General features: G+C 38.7%; 1 protein-coding gene across 3 annotated transcripts; it reads right to left on the bottom strand.

Annotated features, from left to right (window-relative positions):
- Positions 1–334: 334 nt before the first annotated feature.
- On the bottom strand, positions 335–23,815 carry ARFGAP1 (ADP ribosylation factor GTPase activating protein 1). Of its 3 annotated transcripts, none has more exons than XM_050907466.1 (14): positions 23,767–23,815; positions 23,328–23,459; positions 19,647–19,710; positions 18,608–18,717; positions 16,903–17,074; positions 15,584–15,684; positions 14,731–14,820; positions 13,953–14,049; positions 11,212–11,268; positions 10,159–10,191; positions 6,826–6,882; positions 4,740–4,799; positions 3,447–3,523; positions 335–2,972 (listed from the first exon to the last, which is right to left on the bottom strand). In XM_050907466.1, exons 3-14 carry the CDS (start codon positions 19,704–19,706, stop codon positions 2,618–2,620), a joined length of 1,269 nt encoding a protein of 422 aa, XP_050763423.1. In that variant the 5' UTR covers positions 19,707–19,710; positions 23,328–23,459; positions 23,767–23,815; the 3' UTR covers positions 335–2,617. The 3 variants fall into 3 exon arrangements, with proteins under 3 accessions (XP_050763423.1, XP_050763424.1, XP_050763425.1); XM_050907467.1 differs by having other exon boundaries at positions 14,731–14,817; XM_050907468.1 differs by lacking the exon at positions 6,826–6,882.
- Positions 23,816–24,340: the final 525 nt, after the last annotated feature.

Below are 24,340 nucleotides of genomic sequence, written 5' to 3'. Positions count from 1 at the left end.
AAAGCTTCTGCCTGAGTAGGGCTCTGGCTGTTTAGTTTAATTTAGAACATAAAGTCTCAAGAGATACAAAAATAAAACCAGAAGAACAAAACAAATGGCTCATGCCAATTGTAGCTGCAAGTGATTCATAAATAAACCGGTTTTCTCCTAGGCAAACCACACAGCTGAGGAGAACGTACGCATACACATCACAATACTGTTGATTGAATGGACTGAAATAAAGCTTATCCTGCTACAAGCTATTTCAGGAGGTTTATGAAAGAGAAACTGTAATAAATTGGTACAGAGGAAGCTGAATCAGCTTCACATCACTCCAGACAGACACCAGCAGTCAGACAGTGCAACCCATCGGATGCATTTTGCCGTCACCGCTACCGCAACACTTCACAAAGACTAACCGTTAGTCAAGGACTGGGCAGTGCCACTTCACATACATTACACAGCACCGCCTTCAAAGTACATGCATTACAGTTTCATACCGGGCAGCAGACAAATGACAAGTAGGCAACAGAGGTGTATGCATAAAAATACAAAGTTACATTTGACATGCAATTAAGCTATGACAAAGGTATATTTGGAACTGGAGAAAAAGCAGAACAAAATCCTTGTTTTATAGTCCGGCTGTAAACTTCTGCCAGTGGTACCACAAGCAGCACTGTAAACCGAGATCTCTCGTGCCTTCCGCACTTCCAAAGGGTCAGCGTGTCAGCAGGAACGCCTCGGGCCCCTCGCATGGCCCAGCCTAGAGTAGTGCTTGGGTCGTGAGCAGCACTGGGTCCTGCTGCACCAGCTTCAGAGACCGTGCCATCAGGAGAAGCAAGGGTGAAAAAAAAAAAAGAAATCCCAACTCTTGCAGGACAGGGCTAGAGAAGACTAGAAAAATATTTTGTTCACCATCTGAAAGATCCTACTAATAGAAATACAGAATCAGGCTATAAATAGAGCTACTTCTACTTAGACTTAAGCCTTTAAAATCTGCTACTTTTGAGGCGATTCATGATTTTCCTTCCTTTTTAACCTCTTGATATTACTATAAGCTCAAAAGACCTCTGTGAAGAGAAAAAGAAATGAAGCATTATTTAAGGTAACTTTGACAACTTAGGTTGGTTGTTTGCTTGAACAAATTAACTAATTTTAAAAAGAAAAGGGTTTTTAGGTGTTAAGATTTACAGGGTTCACAGTAAAGAACTCCATGCTGGTAGTAAAGCAGACTACGTAACGACATCATGATTTCAAGTTTTCAAGCGAGCTGATTGTTTTCGGGCTGAGTGTACGTTTTCCACCCACCCTCAAAAATAAAATGGGATACATAGGACACCTTTGTCGTTAAAGTCACAATCCTTTTGTAGAGGTTATGGTTTGTGTCACACAAAGCAATTTGTTGGGTCAAAACTGAGAAATAACTGAATCTTCTATTCCATTCCTTAATGCTGACAAGGAGTTTCTAAAGTTTCCAAAATAGTGTTTCTTTAACAAGATCCAGGAAGAAAATGTGGAGAAATACATGATAGAAACAGAGATACAGTTTGACATATTAATTTGGAAAACATCTGCTTAATTTAAATTTTACTATTAAATCCAGACATCTACTTATCTTAAAAGGGGCTTGCTGCCAGCCTCTCTTCAATGTTCTCATATTTTCCACTCATCTTTTCTTACTGGAATCTTTTTTACAAATTTGTTTCACTGCCAAGTTGCCAGACAGATGTCCAAAAGGCCATAAGCAGCACAAAGATTTCATTTTTATCAGAATAGATAAAATAAATGGGTACAAGGAAGAAAGAGAAAAACCAGGCTATATAAAATACTCAAACAGGGAGAAGGGCATAGGTAAGGAAGGAGAACACCACAGCTTTGCATTTTTTCTGTGTAGGAGAGCTGCACTGTGCAAACTCTTAATCCATTGAGCAAGCAGGGCAAGTAGAGCCACTCTGGATATCCCTTGAGAGCTCAGGTCAAAACTATGAGTTTACACAAATAATTATCTAGCTCTAGATTCCTTATTAATTCTAAGGGGAGAAAATAAGTTTTAGAAGACTAAAAAAAAAAAATCTCAAAGTTGAAAAACAGCTCCAATAAAAAGTATCTTAAAGACCATATTGAATTGCCAGACTTAATATGGTCAGAGCAATCCGTAAGGCATTTGAACTATATCTATTCAACTGAAGTTTGCTTATTTAACGGCTATCTTTTCAAGACACACCCTGTCCTTTGTTTGCACTAAACACCTCAGGTCATCTCAAATTATATGAGGACTGGATGAATACCTATTAACCTACACATGCAAGGTTGTGCCATGAGTGTGCTTGCATCAATTTTTTTTACTTTGAACATCCGTGTTAGGAAAGTCACTGTACCCAGCTTCAATAGTGCAAGGAGAATATATTGATCACTATGCTTAAAAAAGGGAGAGCCACCTTTATGTAATAAAAGATTCAGATGCCACTTTTTTTTTTTTCCTAAACTGGGATAGAAGAAAGGAGAATGAATGGGAAGCACAAAAGTAACAGATCAGTAAGGTCAACCAAGATACTCCAGTTGCGCATAAAACTTTCTCCCCTCAATCAGCCAGCATAGCCTCCCTTTCCTAGCTGTGCAAAACAGGGTTAACAGAGTTCTACCAGTTCTGGTTATCCCACCCATCATCAGCTGAAGATGCCTTTTTTGTTGCCTTAGGAGGTTTTTTGGTCTTGCTCTCCCCTCCTGTGTTTTCCCAGTTGGTCTCCCAATTTTCCCAACTGTCGCTGTTACTGTTCTTGTTGTTGGAGACTGTTCCTGAGCCCCACACGTCCCAGCTATCGGAGCTCTTCTTCTCTGTGGAATTGTCCACATAGGTCCAGCTCTCACTGCTTGGAGATTTATGAGCTTTTGGTGGATCTGAGTTGCCAAAGGTCTCCCAGAAGCTTTGATCTACAGCATTGTTCTGGTAGCCCTCCCCTCCACTGTTCTGGTAGCTGTCTCCCTCAGCTGGTCTTTTATGGGGGGAGAAAAGAAAAGCAGGTAGAAATAAATTAGTTATAACAAACATAACAATAAAAATGAATGACCACAAACAAGGACAACTGTAACGCTACTGCCCTTTGCTTAAACAAAAACTGAGGACGAAGTCAGAACTAAATATATTGCTCTGAATGGCATAAGCTTATATTCTAATTCACAGATTTTTGTTAACAGCCTTAAGTACTAATAGGCCCAGGGCGAGGGGATATGCATTTGGAATAATTTTAAAACCAAGGTGCCGTGCACTATTTTGTTCTCAGTTTAACAACTGTCATAAACAAATAGTAAGATTGAATTCCTCCTGTATTACATACAGGAGGACTACTAGCAAAGACAGAATAATTTCTTCATATTTAAAAATTACCTGCTACTACTATACTGCAGAGGACATACAGGAGATAAAATTATATGTTTAGAGAGACACAGAAAATATTAACAAAAAATACCTTTCAGAATTATCATCTGGTTTGCCAGAAAAAAAAGTGGTGACGTCTCGCCATCCCTTACTTCCAACTCCCTGAACCTAGAGAAAAAAAAAAAAAAGACACTCCATTCATTTGGACTGAACCAACACCTCTTCCAAGTCCAACAGCAAAAGCCACAACACATTCCTCCACTTGCTCAGATAAAGAGAACACATTTCATCAGAAAATTTTCACTCACAATTTATTAATATTTTTGATGGGCAGTTACATGGTTGATGTAAAGAACACACATTTGACAGCATCGTGCTGCTGGAATATGTGAAAAGTAGGTCATGTTTAGCTTTTTCACCCATCATTGTCAATAACAGCTTTTGAATTCTCTCCTAGACTTCCTTGACAAAAATGCTGGAATTACTCCTTACGTAAAATTAAACTTAATGACAGCACTGATGTTTTGATGTTACGATTCATGTAACTAGTATTTATATTTCTACTGTTCTACAAAACTACTTTCACTCCGTTTCAGTAGTATTATTTCACTGCCCGTGTAAAACAGGCCAAAAGTTGAGTTCTAGAATAAACATGACTGCTAGGAGAATCCTTTTGGGGCCATAACGGACTGGTGTCAGATTAGAAACACAAATTCCGAAGTGACACCCATGGAAGTTACTCTTCTAAGTCACAGATACGGAGGATGAACCCCAGAATTCAGACTTAAAGTTGCCAGGCTCTAAACAGAACAGGTAACATCGCTTATTTTATTCAAATATTCCCAACATTTAAGGCACTAAGCTGGTACATGATAGAGCTTCCAGCGCTGACTTTCACAGTGCTAGAAAGACAGACCCTCCCAGGTAACACCATACAAGTTACTAAAATAGGTATTAGATTGTGCAGGACTTCTGTACTTCGCAGTTGTAGACAGCACTTACCACATTACCAAGCAATGACAGCAAAAGAAGACAAAGAAAAAAGGTACAGAACATTAGTAAGTTTAACCGTACCAATGTAACGCAAGCTGTCTCCATATTCTCTAGCAGGTATTTTCTTCTTGTGTTTGGGACACCGGCTGTCTTATAACTCTACATCACGCCCTCAGTGAAACCATTATGAGGACTACATCATACCTATACAGCTTTTTAAAGCCCCAACAGAAGTACTGCATACTGAAAATGACACTTTCAAAATTTCTGTATTCAACGCAAGAAGAGACTAAAGCTGCATAGTGGTTTTGTTTCACTACAAACTCTTCACAAGAATATGGAGACTGGCTTACTGTTTGGCCTCCTTAAAGGCAGGCAGGCCATTTCATACCTTGCTGGCCAACTGTGATACCCCCACGGTGACCTCCTCAAATATTTTCCCCTCTTTCACCTATGTGAATCAAAGTATTGGTAATTAGTCATAAAACAAAGTATTATTGAAACCTTAAGACAAGCTTACTTGTGCTTAACAGGTAAAAACAAAAAGTGTTAAAAAAAAACAACCCCAACTGAAAGTGAATCAAAATATACTTAAGTCAAAACTAACAAAGTTAAGAAAATGACATATAAAGTCCATTGATCTATAATGGAGTGAACCCCACTCCTTTGAAGTTTGTGGGAATTTTCTGCAGATATACATACAGTTTGAGGAAGGTATCATTACCCTAATGCTGAGCATAAAAACACCAGTACAAAAAAAAAAATCTGCAAACGTGACATTTTATAAATATATTTTACTATATAAAAAGATTTGGCTTGGAGAGATTAAAAACTTATCAGATTAATTTTATTCTCTTTTATACATGCTTATTTAAATATTAAAAAGGCTTTGAACTTTGGTCAGCCAGAATATAATTGGTGCCTTTCACCAATTAATAAATGGCAGCTGTTCCAAAGCAAGTGACTTATATAACCATATATGTGCCAGGCAGTGATCACTGAATACTTACTTCAGAAAGTAACACTTACTTAGAACTAACAGCACAACATCCTAAGGGAAATAGACCTTTTTTTTTTTCTTTTTTTAAAATACAGAATGTAACATTCCTCATTAAATTGTCCTACAAAATAAAAATCAGCTCAAGGAAATGCACCCTAAAAACAATCCTGAAAATAATGCATCTAAGCACTCTGAAATAAGTTGTGGATAATTCTAGGGAATAGAAAACCAATTAGAGTCTTCTCCTGTGATTTGAAATGCTATATAAAGAACGTTGAATTAATAAAGATAATGCAAGAGAAATTATTTTGTAATGTGATTAAACCATTCTTTTTAAATTGAAAATTTATCCATATCCCAAAGTGGTGGCACTGCTTCTCTTACGAGAGCAAAATTAGTCTGCTTTGTCAAAACCAATATATTTTGGGAAAAGGTACGTAGGTAAGTAGAGCACCACATTCTAGAGAAGACTTCAAAATTTTGGAGCTGATCCAAAATTCTAGAAGCACGGAACAAATGCATGCCAAATGGGAAAGACGTAAAAGTACTTTTTTTTTTTAAACATATGAAGCAGGAAGGCAACATTTGACACTAGGGAGAATCTTTGACTACAATTTGTAGTATCAGTGATCACTAGTCACTTACGAGGACTGCCTTGCTTGTTTATATGCCCACTAGTGACTGTCTGTATTTACTCAGGTCAGCACATGCGCTTTCTTCCAACTGCTGTTGGAAGTGCCGTTAGCCACATGTATTTGGTCACTAACAATTGTACAGGGAAGATGAAAATCTGCTTCAAACTAGTTTCCTAGAAACAACACAGCAACTAGAACAGCTCATCAAAATGTTACTTTAGACCACGCTTTGTGCATCAATGCATGCAAAACTTGGTATTAACTGACTACCAGAATATTCTGAATGAATACCAAATAAAGGTTGCAAGAACATGTTACTTCTATTGATAAATTGTCCGCATTCATCTTAAACATATACTTTGCCCCAAATTCTGCTGCCCCCGATGAGGCAGCAGATGAACTACAGTGGCTCAAAGATGCTTAGCTGAATTAAAACAATGCTGGCAGGCAGATGGGTAAAACACTATGAACTTAACACTCACAGATACTACTATTAATAATTTTTTTTAATAACCGATTTTTATATCCAGTTAGGGTGCATTTTCATCTTGTCCCATCTTCCATTATTGAAAGCATGACATTTATAAAATAGTATCTAACGGGGAAGAATGTAACAGACTGTTGTGGACATGGGAAAGATTGGTGGAGAGAAATTACGCTCATTAACCTTTCTTTGGTAACACACTAGCTTTGAATTTGATGTTTCCCCTTTGCTACTGTGCTAGTATATGAAAAAACAGAAGGATGCACTGACAAACTAGGCAGTTGCGGCAGGAGGAAACAATCACTCCCTAAGTCAGCATAACCATGTTCTGCAAGTAATTTACTAGGTCCAAAGTTACCTTTTCCTGTGCAGGTTTGAGAACATTTTCATTTAATGTCTGACCTAACTCTGATGCCTATTTAAAAGCAAAACAAAAACAAAGTCAGTTATATTTTCCTTTTAAAAAAAAAAAAAACAAACCCCCAAAAACCCACAGCCAACATCTTCTGCAGGCTAATTTCTCAGCAGTATCTCCAAAAACACGTGAAGCCTTAAGCTTTGATTCATACAAGCAGAATGAGCTGAAAAGCACACACAGTACAGTGCTGCAGAAAACATTAAAAGAAAATAAATTAAAAACAGATACACATGGCAATAGGTTGTTGGAGATGCGCAGAGTCCAAGCAAAGTCTGACCTTGCACTGGAAGCAGAAGCAATGGTTCAACCAGCAACAGCCTAGAAGATGGGCCCCTTGCTAATGCCTGTAGCTGAGTATTTGGAAGAACTGACCTCATCCACCCTTATTTTTCCTTACTAGTGGAATTTCTTGTACAATTAGATCTTTTTGGCCAATTTTTCACCAATTCTTCTGTCTTGTAGCAGTGCAATTGTCATCTATTAATAACAACGCAATTGTTTCTAAGCAATACACAAGAGGCAAAGCTGTGACAGAAGATTTTTGTAATCTTTTTAACAGCTCCAGGTTTGCAGGAAGAGAAAACAATGACCTTCAGAAATCTATTGCAATCCAGAACAAGTACAAGGATATTGTACTTCAGAGGCATCTTACAAAAATGTAAGCCTACAGTGTAAGTCACAAAATTACTTTCATAAGACGATAGTGACACAGACAGCAGGGTTTGCAAATGTTTCATTTGAAATCATTCCTTTCCCTACTACCATAATAAGCCTTTGATTGATTTAAACTTTTCTTCAGAATTGCTGTATTATACTGATTACCTTCTGAATTAGCCCAATTAATCCAAAAGGGCCAATCTGCTTGTGAGACAAACATTATTCCTAAACATTAGCAGAGTCTAATGAAGTTTCATTTCCTAAGGGTTTATATCTTATCACTAACATTGGTTAGGGTGTGAGCCTTCATTCATATTCTTCCTGGGGATGGAGCACCTTGAGCATCTTTCCTCCACAGATTCCCAGGTGTCTAAAAAGCTTTTCCCTTAGCCACAGCACTACTAGGATCTCCCCTCTACCCAGCCACCATTATCTCCAATACTTCTACTCCTTACCAGTTCAAAAGTTATTTGAGAAGACAAAGGCAAAAGGTAACCCCATTTCCACCTAGTAAGAAACGTGAATGCAAGTCACATAAGGCTTGTTTCCATTGGAAGTGAGGCTAGGAAGTGTTTAAGAAAAACAAGAAAGGGGATTTTTCATCTTTGAAAAAGTCCTTCGGAGTCTATTAAACCTGGCAAACTGTTTCTGTTACATACTAAAGAGTGTAATACACTAAGGCTAACAGTTCAGGCATGCTAAGTGAAGTCATTGCTAGAATCAGGAAGAATTCTCATATTATCCCATTTACTCAACCACGTAATTTTGTAAATATGGAAAGGAAAGGTTTGGGTACAATTGTGTTTCCATTTGAATTGCTTCTTCATCTTTACTATTGTTGAATGTAGGATAGTATCCTAACCACCACTACTACATAATGGGGCATTTATTAAAGAGTCTGCCTTCAAACAACACCCCAGGGTAGTTCTTGGTATGCTGCATTCCTGGATCAGACATGCAAACAGAAATCCTGAAATCATCTGTGTTTATGAAGAGCATGGACAAAAGTACAGTATGTTTTCTGACAGTGCGGAGTTTGGATATCTCTATCCAATTTAACCTATTTTAAATAGGCTTGAAGAAACATTACTGTATGAAACACACAACGTTATTCTAAACAGATTTGACTTAAGGCAAAAAAAGACAAGACAGCTCAAGAGCAAATGCACATATTCAGCACGAACAGCGACAAGGAGTCCATGCACAAGAATATATGTGAGGGCGTTACCGGCTCTGGCTGCTGCTTGTAGCCCCAAAACTTTACCCAGACAGCAAAAGAGAAAGAGCAAGGAAGGTAGAGGCAGCTTTTAGCAAAAAATCGGCAGCATTTTTTCAGGCAAGTTAAGTAGCATGAACCTTTTTCAACTTCAACATCTACTGACAAGACAAACAGTGAATATGTTTGGTCACTGGACACCAAATATACTTTTAAACAATATATTACATCAAAAAGATGTTAAATCTGTTCTACAGAGCAAAAGATCAGATGTTTCAGGAACAAAATTTAAGCTTCAGTAACACATCTTAAACTCTAGAGCACCATGTTGCTGTGGTCCTTGTCAGTAGATGCGATGAGCTTTTACACTTAATATTATATTTATGTTTGCTAATAATACTAAAGAAAGAACATTTCTCTAAAAGGGAAACCACCGGAAGGAGTGAAAGAGGAAGACTTGTAGAACACTTAGTTTTTCCTCACTTAAGCCAAGCAGCAAATACTTTAAAGCTTCCAAGTATCAAGTTTGGGTGCTTTAACAAGACATTTTTGTTGCAAAACATGCACAAGTTTGGCTTGCTATTTGGAGTATTAATACCCTGCTGCATACATCGGTCTGAACACCAACACCTGCAGTTTCGCATTTGTTCTGAGCAATAGCATCCTATGCATATCAGAAAGCATGCCAGGCTAATGCTATACATACAGGAAGAGTTATAGTTCAAAGTAAAACTCCCTATACCATATCTATTAATATATGTAAGCCCTCTCACTCAGAACTTTGGCACATTAAGAATCCTATTCTTTTATACATTTTTACACTTGAATTTAAAACTTTTCCACGCAAACGGATCTTGCTTATGTCAGAGCTCTGTGTAATTCAGGTCTGACTGTCTCTGTTTTAAACCCAGTTTGAAAGAGGAAATGCTTTTGTAATTGCTACCTTTTAAATACACACACGCAAGTTAATTTAATAATATTAAGCAGTTCACATTTGTAATATCTTATTAGGCTTTAGCAATGGAAAGATGGCTTGCATTATAACCTATCACCAAGAAAACTACTTCAAGATAGACCACGTTTAAAGTTCACAAAAATAAAATAAGGGTATTTTAAGTTTGCAAACATGCATGAATTAAAGCATTTCATTCTACTGCCTCTCCAATACACCCAAAAGTTATACACAGCAGAGTATCACTGCTTATTTCTTGCTTAATTTGATCACTGCAGTTGATTGCAATTCCCATGGAAATAAAAGCTAGAACCTAAAAATTACTGTGCACTATGAAGGAAAAACACACTGGTCTGTGGATGATCTAGTCTAAATCAATAGGTGCAGGCAAATACATGACATTTAAAGCCAATTACAGTCAATAAGACAGAGCTAAATCTATAATCACCTTTTGACTTGCTTGAGATCCAAATCTGGTAGCCTGTGAAAAGAAGCAAATACATTCAAGTTTACTAGGAATAAAACCTTTCATTTTTAAATAGACACATTTAGAAATGCTGCATGATCCTCTCCAAGATGAACGGACCTTTGCCAGAATTTTACAGTGAATGGAGAATATCCATATCACCACCTCCGGCATTCCGGATTGCTCTGGGGAAGCACCAGTCTTTCTCAACTTACAACAGGGTGAAGAAAGCGTCTTCAATATAGACTACACCTTGGTGGGCCAATGAGGACGAGTATGAATATTTTTGTCTCTCATAATGTCACCCAAAGTAAGAGATAACTGTTATGCTCATAAACTGTTTAAACTTAAGAGATAACTGTCACACTCATAACAGTTTGGAAGAATACTAAATGAAACTGAAAAAAAGTTGTAATGCATTATTTTCACAGAAATATTTAATCTCTTTCCACCATCATCTATGTAACATGTAATAAATTTTTATTTCCTCTGGTTTTATTCTACAGTTAGTTGAATGACTGTCACCTAAGTGCGCAAATTTGCGGAACATGCAGAGCGTGAAGACCATGCCGCAGTTTTTCCCAAAGCACAACCTCTAGGCACAACCTCTGCCCAACAAGCTTTCTATTTAAACTGACAAAAATGCTGTAGTTAGAGAGAAGTCAAAGGAAGGAAAAAATATAAAACCATCAGCAGTTTGTAATTTGGTATTAAATTCCTGCTGAAGAATGCAATTTGGCCTTACTTGGCATAGACCGAAATTTCCGCTTTATAATAAAAATTTTTGCTGAGTTCTTTCTTGATGCTTACATCCAGTGGACAAATTTACAAAAATGTCCATCCAGAAACATAAGAAATAGTTAAGGCAGAGATCTGCATTCAATATGCATCTATTTTATACGCCGTAGGCAAAGATACACAAAGAGCAGAATTTAGTTTGTCTTGGTAATACTTTTAAAGATACATTACTATTAGAACACTAACAGAATCTCTGAGTTTGCAAGAATTACACTGAAATACATTTTGTTTACTTACACCCTCTTTAGCAGCTGAGGCAATTTTGCTTGCTCCAGTCGTAAAACTGCTCCATCCCTTTAAAGAAAGTGAGAATGTCATAAGCTATGTGTGAACAATAGTGAATAACCAAGCGTTCAGTATTGCATGTTAAATTAAGTCAAAATGTTCTCCAATACAGCTTGTCCTGTAGTCATAAGAACTACTCGCTAGCAGGAGCAAAAATTATAGTCTCTCACTTAACTGTAATATAGCAATGAACTTCCATTACTTGTGTCAAAACAGCTTCAATGTGGACAAACCTGAGCGCTTCAGATGTTAGTCTACTAAAAATGGCTACATGAAAAAAATTCCCCCCCCTGCCCCAGAAAAAAAGAAAAGACATTAAAACCTTAGTAAACAGACATTGGCTCTTCAACAAGCAAGCACGGGTTGGAAAAAAAATAATTAAAAAAAAAAAAAAAAAGAAAAAAATCAAGATGCAGCTAAAATGTATGCCTGGAAAAAGCTGAAGAGAAAACAAGAATCAGTGGTCTAAAACATGAGGCAGCAATTCATAAAATACCTATTCAGCAATTTTCTGTTTCATAATAAAGCTTCAACCTGCTTGTTTCCTGCAAATTTTATCTTTAAAAACAAAAGAAACAAAGCTTTATTTTGCCTCATTGGTTCTTGGAAGATCTGAAAACCATTGGCCATTTCCTAAAAGACTTTTCTGTAATGAATCAGAAAGGCTTCTTCTAACTACTGATTGTCAGATACCAATTAAGAAACCAGCTAAAAGAAAGCGGAGCAGGAGAGTGATTCTAATGTTTTGTTTTGTTTTTTTAACAAAATCATTAAAAATCACTTCACAACTGGTTAGATTTCAGTTCTTGTTAGTAACTCATTCATCCAGAATCTGCCCAGTAAAACAAGTGGAAAAAAACCCCACCATACTTGAATGGATAAAAAACAGAAACAAACTTTAACACATCTGTGGTTCTCCTTCCATATAATAATGAATGAAGAAACAGATATAAGTTTTTTTCTTTGCAGATCATCACCACCTAATTTTAAGCTGTGCTACAGAATCTTTTAAACACAGCGCTATGAATGCAAGGTTAATATCCATGTCTACCACTGCCTTTTATCAATTTGATTTCCGTCAAAGTGTAGATGCTTTGTTTGAAATGTGGATGTTTTGGTAACATGTTACCTTTTGGGTAGATTTCCATACAAAGGCTGTAAATAGTAGAATCTTTTTCTCATTACCCCTTCTATTTAATTTGACCACACCACATATTAAGGTTGAGGGAACATCTTTTAAAAAAAAGCAGAAAAAAGATTTTTTGCCTATTCTTTTGAAGTCTCTTTATTAATTGCCCTTCTTGTCCTATGCTGAAACACTGAAAGATAATTATGTCACCAATTGCAAAAAAGGCAAAGTGATGCATCTCGTAGTTTTTATATTAAGCAGAGTCTCAAGGGACTCAAGACAAACCTAAACTGCAGTTACATCTGTTCTTTACAGAATGAGTTGGATAGTGTAGTCAGTGTGAATTCTACAGAAAATGCTCCCTCTGATATGTAACAGCAGAAAATAATGTATATACATAAACGTAGCACGTGTAGGGAAAAACAATCATCCGCAGTGGAAGGAAAATTGGTTTCCTCACCAGGATGAATATACATGCAAATATTCAGTCTCACTATAATAAACGACTTAAAATTGCACTGTAGTATGTATCTGTGGTCACAAGAGGGCATTTTAATAAAAAGTTTCAATGAGATCATGTATTCAAATAATGGTTGACAGTAACTTGGACAACAGTGTCATCTCTCCTGTGCTGTCTTAGCACATCTGCAATACATTATAGATGTGGTTTCTAATCTGAACACTCTGGCCTACAATCTATGACATACCTAGAAAATATTCAGCAGACCTATACTAAGCATCCTGTGGGATCACCTGGAATACTGTTCAAAGGCTCAGGCATTACCTTTTTCTATTATGTTCTAGTGAAATTATTATATTTAAAAACAAAAAAACCCAAACAATGGAACCTGGTATGGATATGTAGACCAATGAGGCTCTACAGAAGACTACTGGCCACTAACCCTGGTAGAAAACCTTACTGTATTTCAAAGTGACTCCAAATCCCAAATATTGTTCAGCACTGTTACTTTGCAGACTATCAAAGCACCAATATGTCCCTGACTGCTTCCAACTTTATTCCCATTTTCCTTCAACAATGCATCTTTCACTGTCTCTACTTTAATAATGACAACTGTTCAACCATATGCTGTTATCTCTTCACACCCTGTCACAAGTATTTCAAATGTTTTCATCACTGCTCAGGGCTTCTGGCACCCATGTACACACAGATTTCCGTTGTTTTCCATGGAACATACCTAATATGATTAATCTACTTAGAGCATTACCAGCCTAACTGCTATGCCCAACAGGTAATTACTTTTTTTTTCCTCCAAGCCGTGCTGAGTATTAGTTCTTAATCCATTGCTATATCCTAATTTCCTTATTTCTATGAACTGATACCAGACATAATTCGTAAGTTTTGCTCAAGTTTCTCCCTTCATCTTGCCTTTTGAAGTCCACCAGTACCTTCTTCACTCTTTGAGAATACAACCAATACTCTACATCTCTCTGAATCTACCTGCAGCCTTTAGTTTCTCTTCTCCATTCATACTCTCCCATAACAGGGGACAAAATAGAAGAAAATAGTAATCCACGTCACAGAAAGCTTCAAGCAATTCCTTACCGAGTACAATGAAGACATAGCATTATTCAGGAAGTCATCCTCTTTTTTCGGAGGGTTTACTGTGTTTCCAAACCCCACATAGCGATTCTCTTGGCCACTACCATAAGAAAAAGAATAAATAGTATCTGTATTAGCATGCATTCATTAAAACCATTAAACAAAAACTAAAAAGCATGAAAGAATGACAATTGTTTAACAGACTTTAAAATACACCTGGAAAAAAGTTCTAAAGCACCTAGCACCCAAAATACAAAACCACTCAGTTCATAAAGACTTAACACCAACAAGGATCCACAGGTGAATCCTTGCAAATTAAAGTGTCCCCTCTGCAAGCTAATGTGGTCTTAATGATTCTCCAGGTTTAACAGATCATCGATATCAGAAGTCTGAGTAAATCCTAATAAAGTGATACATGAAAATGGGAAAAGCAAAGAAAGAAGAAAACAGTGTTAGCTTTATAAATACCCCTGTTTAACTCAAATCACTGTAAGATACTATATACACTAAAAATTCCCCAGTTTGGAGCCCACCACAGTAACATTTTCAGTTACAAGCTCTTTCTTCATGCTATTCAAACATTTTTGTTATACAAATGCATTAAGAGGCACTTTCCTTCATCTTATCCTTTATCACATATTATCAACACATTCTAATAGTAAACAAGATGTAACTGTTAACTACTGAATCAGAATCACAGCTGTGTAGCTGTAGTATAACATCCAAGTCTTTGTTATGCTAGAGGGCCAGGCACTCAAAACGTTAATAAATATTGCATTACCCTTGGTAGGAGCTGACATCATCATTTAACCAGTCTTCAAAAGCCTTGTCAGAAGAGGCAGTTGCAGTCTGAGACTGTCCAGCAGAACTACTGAAATGAAAGATTTACAAATCAAACCGCGTGAAGCAAAACCCACTAGCTCAGCAGTGCAGCTTGACATATATCATCATAATACAGGTGCAAAATTGATTATTTCTTTCATCTGTCAAGTAGGGAACTCTAATGCAACCACTAAAAGCCACTGGAGTATTGAATGAATACAGCAACAGTAGGCCCAGACACAGACAGTGCTACTCAGACTACAGCTAACCCCTGAACTTGCTGGATGATGGCCAGGCATGAAGTGCCTGTTCATGATTTACAACTGCTTTTTCAGTTAACTTGATTCTTTAGTGGAAAAAATAACAAACACTATATGCAAAAGCAGAAAAACAAAACTGCTGCGGTCCAGCTTTGATGCTGCCGTTAGTAATTAGCACCATAAGGAAAAAGTCTGTTTCTTCTTCCCTGGCATTCAATCACGAACTGGAACAGCACTGCAGTTAAGGTAAGGCTGTGACACACTATGCGTCATTTGACACAGTGACTAGTCTCAGGTGCATTACAAGTCAAGATAAAAACAGCATGGCTTGTCCTCTGCTCTTGCTCACTTGTCTGCCATGGTTTAAGGTTCAGGTGGAGGACGTGGGAATTATTACAGAAATTAAAGCCCTGCTACTTCATATTCCTTAACTTCAGCAAAATAAATGCTTGTTCAGACACCGCCATCAACAAAATAAAACCAGCAGACATTCAAACATCAGGTTTTGATCCTGCTGTAGCTGTATCAACATTAGATAACAAGAATACATACCGATGAGTGGAAGAGAGAGACATTTTAGGCTGAGGTGGGGTCCAGTTCCTGGCAGGAGAAGTTTCAATGGACCACTCCTTGCCTTCAGCTACTGTAGCTACCTAGAAGAGGTTGGAAAATAATCAACAATGCTAGGTCAAAGTTTTCATACAAGTCATATGCTGGTCCTGTAAAGTGAGGACAAGTCACTTTTCCAATTTGCTGCCAGCTGCACCGATCAACTAATTTGTTTTCACAAGAAACCGATTTTTTTCTGCATCTCAGGCTAGTAATGTTGAATTGACCACTGATTTTGTTTCAGGCAACTGATTTTAGGCAACTTCTTCAAACAGGCAACTTTGGTTTGAAGAGGAAAGACTAGATTAATAAAGAGATGTAGGCACTAATCACAGAATAATGGAGGAACAGAAAGAGGTGGATTTATACTCTAGCATAGGGCGGCTAAAACACATACATAGAATTTAAATGTTCTCTCTGCCTCCTTCAAACAAAGGACCTGAACTTCATCTCTTCACCCCATACCGCTCCTCCAATCCAAGTCATAACTTCAGCAAGTTAACATAAAATTTCCAAAGGCCTTGGCACAGAAACTCTACAGTTCCCCATTTCACATACTAAAAGGCCTACAGCTCAGAACTTAAGAATTCTTTGCTTTCATCAAGATACTCCACTTCAGCCAACCGTCTCCTATTCCTAGCAACTTCTAAAGATGCAAAGAGACAACACAGACAACAAACTTCAAAGCTGCATGGATATCCCAGTGAGCACAGAATGTACCTTCTTACCACTTCCATGGCAGGGTCAGCATCAAAATACAGTATCTTTGTAAGTCTCTAAGCTCACGAGTTCAAGCTGTTTGTCATTTCATTTTTGGAAATTCCAGACCTCCATGAAATGATAACGCCATTACAATTACTAATTTATTTGTTTATAGGCCTGCCAGTGTTTGGCAAATTAATTTACCATTCTGTTACTACATACACAAAAGATTTATCAACAATCACTTCGGATAAAACTGTACTGCTGAAATAGTAAACTGTCTACTGTAGATTGGAACAGCTCCACTGACGAACTAGTTGGAACAAACTGCAGCAGTGAAAATCTGAGCCACCTCAGCTAAATGCAGAAAAGAAAGTTTCTCAAGAAAATTCTTACAAGAGTTGGGAAGAAGCACTCTAAGACTTATCCCTTTCAAGAACCATTGCAGAGATTCAAAAGGTTGCTACTTTCCCTCCTCGCCCTTCAAAAACAAGTGCTTACAAAGTACTTTGACATTTTCAGATAGCAGGGGATGAGGGGACACACACAACTGAACTTACCTGATCTCTAAAAAGAGCTGCAGCTTTGCTGTTGTACTTCTCTTGCATTGACCAGCAGGGATCATAGTCACCTTGAGACTCCAAGAACTCTCGAAATTTGCTATTACCTCCAGCCTTCATTTTCTCCAGCTCAATGTCCTTCCATTTGTCCATGGTTACAGAACGTACAAAACTGAAAAGCAGTTTTTAAAAAAAAAATTAAAATCACAGCTTGTTATAATCTCCTGCTGTATCAGCAGGGACAAAAAAAAAAAAAAAAGCTTATTACCACCTATCTCAAAAAGCTTGGAGTATAAACATGTTAGAGAACACTCTCCCAAGTATAGAAAGATAGATCATCATAAGAAGGTGGTCAGATCCTCAGCAAAATAAGCTAAAATCATGCTATTTATTGGCACTTAAAGGAGACAGTCAAGAGAAGGCAAGTGACAGAAAAAGCAGCTTTCTTCAAGTCCAGAAATCAATCTAACCCACTATATACAAGAACCTTTTCCCATACTTCTTCACTCTGCAATTTTCTTTTCCTGTCTATTTTCACAGTTACACTTAAGTGACCTGCAAGGACACCTCCTGTCCCACTCCATGCTTCTGCTCGTAACGACCATCAGGTACTGACAGCTCAACTGTTTAATATAGCCTACCTCATAACATGACCTCATCCCAGGGCATTTATGACTACAGTTAGCATCTCAACTCTGCTTTGAGCCATAAATTCTTGCTACTGCTCATTAAACTATTTAAAAAACCAAAACAAATAAACAAACAAAAAAACCACCACAAAAAACCCAAACAGTGCCCTGTTGTTAAATACAAGGTCACAGAGGGGAAAAGTGAGACATCAGCCTCGAAGGCTCTTTAAGACTTGTATCTTGACCGATTTCTTTCTTTTTGTCCCTAAAGAAACACCCTTCATCATATCCTCATCTCAGTAATTTCATTTTTTCTTTTATGTAACATACGGAATACTTCCAAATTCTCATTTCCTATGCGATTTCTACTCACTAATGAGCTTCAAATCACCCCTTGAAAAGCAAAGCACGTACTTCTGAACGGCCTCCTTGCTTTGGTGATTTCCCTCCTGGACTTTCTCTCCCTTTCTCATTTGAGTAACTATCCCATGCTCTGCCCCTATTATACATACACACACTGTGAGTCTCCAGAACACAGAGCAGTTCTTATTCCATAGATTCCCATCTCGGTTGAGTACGTTTCTTGGGAAAAACAAAAACTATCATTTATATTACCAAAAAAAAAAATCTCCTGAACAGAATAAAACTGTTTTATACACTTGCATACACGACAGAAACATTCTGTAAGCATACTGTGACTTTTTTTGCTCAACTCTCAAGCTGCTCTAGCACTACTTCAGTTTTAATCGATAAAGATTATACAAGATTAAAACAATAGAGTACAAGGACTAGCGCAGTATTACCAAACACCACTGCACAACCTCAAGATGTAGCTAGAGACATTGCTTTCTAGAACTGGGCATAACGTAGCTGCACTGGCGCAGCACACACCCCAACTAATTACAGACAAGACACAGAGAGTAAAGCTCACTTTGGAGAGGAGCATGAAGCAAAACTGCCAGTGAAATGTTGGAACTGAGACATTCTATACACTTCTGAAACAATACGTTCTGTTCACAGCCATAACGCGCCCTGAGGTAACCCAACTCAGTCCATCGTCTGCTTGAAAGGCTGACCTGAGGTGAACTCCCAAGCCTCGGTGTTTTCCTGAGCACTCAAGGCAGATCCAAATTCCATAGGTCACACTCACCCACTGGGGGTTAAACGCACCACATTCAAAACAGACCTGCGAGAGAAAAACAATTATCTCTAACACTCAGCCATCACTTGTCCATGTGAAGTATTCACAGTACAGCTCAAAAAGTCAAATCATGAAAACGTTACAGACAGAAAATAATTTCAGAAGGGAGAGTTCTTAGTGTTTGGAAACACCTTCCCTGACAGCATAAGCTTCCTTCAAATATTTAATTATGCTGCATGGAAAGAAATACTCATTAACTTGTCTGACTTGGATTATAAAAATTACTGTACTGACTACCAAAAACCAGTGAAGAAATACAGATGAGCAAATTGAAATTAATGAGCAGAGAATTCAACTTGATTTCATTTCCATATTGTCTTGAAGGAGGAGAAAGTAAGCAAACTGAATTCTTGAGGTTTCCTTGGCAAAATAAAGATGCAACATTTAAAGTTTGGAACGTTTATTCAGTCATACTACAGTTTGGCAGTAAACGATAGCAGATCTAAACAGAGGTTTTTCTTAAAAATAGCTTTATTGCTCATACAGTGCAACAACTTAGGTTCTTATGATTGGAATCACCATTCAAGGTTTAATGCATCGATATAAATAAAACTGAACGTGTCCATGGGCTATCACATTTAAGGTAGCGTATAATCAAGCGACTTGAAATAGACCATTTTAATTAAGCTGTGCCCAAGATATCACTTGTTTAACAGACTCCAGGGGTTACAGCATTACTAGAACTTCTGAAAGACTTGTGCCAAATATGCAGCAATGTATTATAATATATATATAAATAAAAGTTAATGGAACTAACTGAAATATGAGATAGCCAAATGTATATGTTACAATTAGTTAGCCATACTAGTGCTATAAAGACAATAGCTGTAGTAGACTGCAACATGCACCTGGAGTAGGTAAAAAGAAAATTCAGTTCTACAAAACTCATCTAAAGAAGATTATAATTTTCTCACATTGTTCTCATCTTGTGCTCTGACTTCCTTGAGAACTTTCCTTGTTCTTGGACTTGCCATGATTCTACAAAGGGAGAAAAAGAAAAACAAAAAACTAAGTTATATTCAAGGATTTGATATTGGTAAGATGTTCAGTACCTTACAAGCATACCTCCGTGAAAAAGCTTGCAATCTAAACCACTGAATCACAACCAATTGCAGGGGAAAAACAAACAAACAAAACAAAACACCATAAACCCCACAACCTTACTTTTCCATTTACTTTGTACATTTTGGGCGATTTAGTCATCTTCATTCGTTCATTGGAAAGGTGTAATTCAGCCATAGCCGAAAAGGGGGCGAGGGGTGATAAACACGGAAACTCTGCTATGGCATATGTTGTATCACAACAGACTCTTACTTGATGCTGCTCCCAGACCCATTCGCTACCCTTTCTGAAAGCACTTTATAATCATGCATGGTTACACAGGATCACATGCATACAACTAAACAGACCTAAGGACAAAGGAGCAGAAGCTCTTACACTTAAGAGTGCTGAACACATTGCTAAAGAGAGCGCTTTACTAGAAGATACAAAAAAATTGTGATTTTCCAGAAATATTGAGTTTGCCTGTCAATTGAATTCTAAGAAAATAAGGCAGTTATTGGGACCTTTTACGCAAAATAGAATTCTAATTCCGATAGTCATGTCTCACGGGCAGACTGCATCATCTTACTCTAATTTTTACGAAGCATGACATGCAGCAGCAGGGAGCAGTGTCAAGCTACAGATAAAATTCACATTAAGAAAAAAAAATGTGAGTCACACACCGTATACAACCTGGAAAAACTGAAAGTACACAAAACACTCATGAATGAAAGAAATACAGTGTAGGGTGCAGCATAAGACTGCAACTCAGATAAAAAAAGAATTCACATTTCCAACTAATTTGGTAATACAATATTTAAATTAATTTTAAATAAATAGCATCTCTTCTTCCTTTTTACTTCCAGTGCATCCTTTCATTTCTACTCCAGAAAACGAACTTCTAAGACATAATAGAAGACAGAGAAGTCACCAGGCTGACTAGAAACTGCACCAACTACTAACTGTCAAGCTTATTCGTCAGTCAAGATACGGAGCAAAAACATAGCAGGTCGACGTTTTCATCAAATACTGGTCTGAGAGGCAGAAACGCCTTTATGCAAGTCTTTGACACTTGTTCACTGTGCTATTTGACTAAACAGTCGTAAATCCTTAAATTATCAATAGGATTAACAATCTTGCAATAATTTTAGAGGTTAAATGATTAAGCGTTACATACAATTGCTGCAACTCAGTAGAGGATGGAGGGAGAACACATCTTTAATTAGAAAAGGAAGGCTATTTTAAAAAGAAAAATGCTACAGGTAAGAAAACATTAAATTTGTATGAATGTGACAACACCAGTTTCTTAGACAGCTCTAAAGCACAACAGCCTTCCTGTGAACTGCAACCACAGCGGTACAATAAACACAATTACAGGCACCACCAGCTAAGACAACATGATTCAGAAAAAAATAAGCTCAACATTGCACCTATGTATTATCACTGTTAAAAGCGGAAGTTATTTGTGGCAGAACTCACTGCCTTTTATCTAACGCACTTATTCCTTCGTAAACATCTTGTTGACAAATACTTAATTCTGTGTAGTTTGAGGGACAGCGTTTTCACTGACGTTTAGAATATGCTACCTTTCAATCTTAATTAATTTGTATTAGACAAAAACAGATAAGTTGTGGAAAAAAAAGTGGGTTTGACTGAAAAGGTTACTGTAATTAACAGTGAGTAAAATCCTCCAGTCATCCTGCATCAAATTAAAACTGAACAGAATTATTTTTATCAATAATCACATGGAAATTGTGTAACTTTCAGGAAAGGGAAACAAAAGTGTGGCAAGCGACCCCTTGTATAATGAAACACATGTTCTCCAATAGCATTCCAATAACAACGTTTAATTTTACATAACGTACTCATGTGCATGTGAGGAGGGAGGTAGCACTACACATAAAACGTGTTTGCTCATATCTTAAACACATCTACATGAATCGAAGTCCACGTCTTCAATTCCACTATTTGTCACTGGCAAGATAAGGGAAAATTATTCCTCTGCCATACAGAAATTAAGTAAATAACTTAGCAGTAATGGCCAGACAGACAATTGTGCATACTTTGGGCCCTTCTCTTTGCCATTTTTGTCATATTCTCTTTGCATGTCAACTCCCCTTCCTCAGGGCTGTATTTCCCCAGCGACTTCTTGTACATTGCCGACAAGTTACAAGGTCCCTCTCTTTGGCTGGCCGCTCGTTCCCCTTACCGCTATCCTTTACCATTTTTTCCTCCTTTTTCCCAGGCTTTCATTCAGAATAATAAACAGAGGCAGACTATACGCAAAGGTCTTCCAGCCTCAGTGGCAAACAATCATTGCTGGAGCTGAACAGGAAAGCCTTTTCCCACTCCAATTCTGCACGAGCCAGGAATTTTCTATAGAGCAGAAAGAGACGTCCATCCTACAACAGCCAATATCCACACCATTTCAGTGTTTACATACAGTACAAGTTTCAGATCTCCGACTCCAAGCTGACAGAGGAAGCAATTGCCTTTGGGTCTGCCATAATTGCTTTTTTTGATAAAAACTTTTTAAAAGAAAGACTTTGGCCAACTGCAATCTGAACACATGCCCATTGCAAAAACACCGAGTTCCCTGACCGAACCACCACGTCTGTCTGGTGGGAAGGCAAAGCTTCATCCAGACCACGGCATCCAAGGAAAGGAGGCAGTAACTGAGGCCACCAGCTTCTCACCTTTCTCTCCTCCACCAAATCATTTGGAAATGAAGGAACGGGGGACAAGGAAAAAGACTCCCACTCTAAGCTTTCTAATAGGTAACGTCTTTAGAGATGCCTACTCTATTTTCAACTGTATTTGCCCACAAAGTTGTAAGCGATCAAATTATCATTGTTTACCACCCAAAAGCTGAGCCCTAGTATAGCCCACATAGCCACTGGGCTGTTTAAGTTTCAGGAGTAAACACTGCAGTAACAACTGTGCAGACACCTTAAATAAATATGCATTGTGTTGAACTGATGTAAATGGACAGGAGCAGTAAAGAAAATGTTTAGTTTAGGAATAAGTTTTCATTGAAGAATATAAATATTTTGGACTAAGGGTTCCAAGGTGGAAATAGACAGCTTCACACAGATCAATTTCCCTCTTATTTCCCAAACAATGTGTTTCCAGAGCAAAAACTAGACATGCATGATATGAGTTCCCATGTTAGGAATCTTTAGCTTGCTAAAAGCAACCAAAAAGGCAGAAGTGGCACTAGACACTTTTAAGTGGAAATGAGCTATAGTAGGACTTTGCTCCTCTGATGCAGCAGCAAATTCACACAGCCAACCCGTAAAGAGCTCTGCAATTCAGTATATAAAGATTAAGCGGGTGACGTGGCCTGCGTGACTTCACGGTCCTGAAGGCTCCCTATGGGTCTCACCAGGGCAAAAAGGCCACAGAAGCCCTGTCAGCTGAGAAAACACTTTGAATCAAACGCTGCCACCCATCTCCACGGAGCAGGCAAGTTTCACTTTCAAATATGTATCAGAGACTGGTGCATACTTTTAAAGTCGTGCAGTTTTGCATACTCAGAAGCGCAGCCGCCTTACCAAGAGCTTCACAGGGGACGCGAGGAGGGCAATTTCTTCACGCACACCTGCGATACCTGGATCCAAGCTGAGTCCTGGAGGCCTCCCTCAGAACATGGCCGGGTTCCCGGCGAGCACACCGGCCTCTCCTTTCTAGGAAAAATAAAAAGACAGATAAAATAGGGGGGAAGGAAAGCCCGTCGTGAGGAGAAGTTCAGGTCTCCTCCCCGCCACGCCAGCCAGGCACTAGCACCTCCTGCATTCCCCTAGAGACCGTCCTGTGTGACAGCCCGGGGCGGGGGGGGGGCGCCAGGCCCAAGCGGGGCCGGCGCTGAGGCACCGCCAGCTCGGCCTGCCCGCCCCACCGAGCTGTGACCGACGGTGGAAGCGAACCACCCCGAGAGAGAGCAAGCCGAAAGCCCGACGGGGGAAGGAAGATGAAGGGGCCGAGTAAACGCACCACCGGTCCTGACGCGGCGGCACCGCCGGTCCCGATCCCTGCCGGCGCCTCAACGGCGCAGTCGCCGGTCCCGCCACGATCGGCGACGTTGCAAGGCCGCGAGGCATTGTGGGTAAGCCGCCTTAACCCGCTGCGGCCCGGGCGGGGGGGGGGGGGCCGGGGTGTCGGTCGAGGCCCCGGGGCCGGGACCCCGGCCCCGGGGCCTCGACCGACACCCCGGCCCCTTCCATGAGACAGTCTTGAAGGTATTCAGGGAAGAAATACGCAGATTGTTGAATTATCAAACTTTTTGGGGTTTGTTTTTTTTTTAAGGAAGAAATGGATTTGTTTCAACCAAGCAAAACCGACATGAAGCTTTACTTCTGGGTGCGCTCCACTCGCTTCAGTTCCAGACTGGGGAAAAAAAAAAAAAACCAACGAAAACCCAAACCCCCAACACTCGGTGGTTTAGCTCTGAGGGGAAGTTGACCGTAAAGTGGAATTATATCGAATTACGGGCTCTTTTTCAGTTATTTCTGTGAGCTGAGGCAGGGTTTGCAGCCGAGGCCGTGCATTGCTGCTAGGCCCGGAGAGC

The sequence above is a fragment of the Gymnogyps californianus genome, chromosome 17, assembly GCF_018139145.2.
Source record: "Gymnogyps californianus isolate 813 chromosome 17, ASM1813914v2, whole genome shotgun sequence".
In the NCBI taxonomy this organism is placed as follows: domain Eukaryota; kingdom Metazoa; phylum Chordata; class Aves; order Accipitriformes; family Cathartidae; genus Gymnogyps; species Gymnogyps californianus.
This window is presented reverse-complemented; position numbering and strand designations above follow the sequence as displayed.

What these genes read in the sequence shown, in the direction of transcription:
- ARFGAP1 (XM_050907466.1), bottom strand. Translation starts at nt 19,706, where the DNA reads ATGGCAAGTCCAAGAACAAGGAAAGTTCTCAAGGAAGTCAGAGCACAA. An exon ending in TCTCTCTCTTCCACTCATCG is followed by an intron (nt 14,821 to 15,583) that starts GTATGTATTCTT and finishes CTTTCATTTCAG; the next exon opens with TAGTTCTGCTGGACAGTCTC. An exon ending in TATCACAGTTGGCCAGCAAG is followed by an intron (nt 3,524 to 4,739) that starts GTATGAAATGGC and finishes TTTTTTCTCTAG; the next exon opens with GTTCAGGGAGTTGGAAGTAA.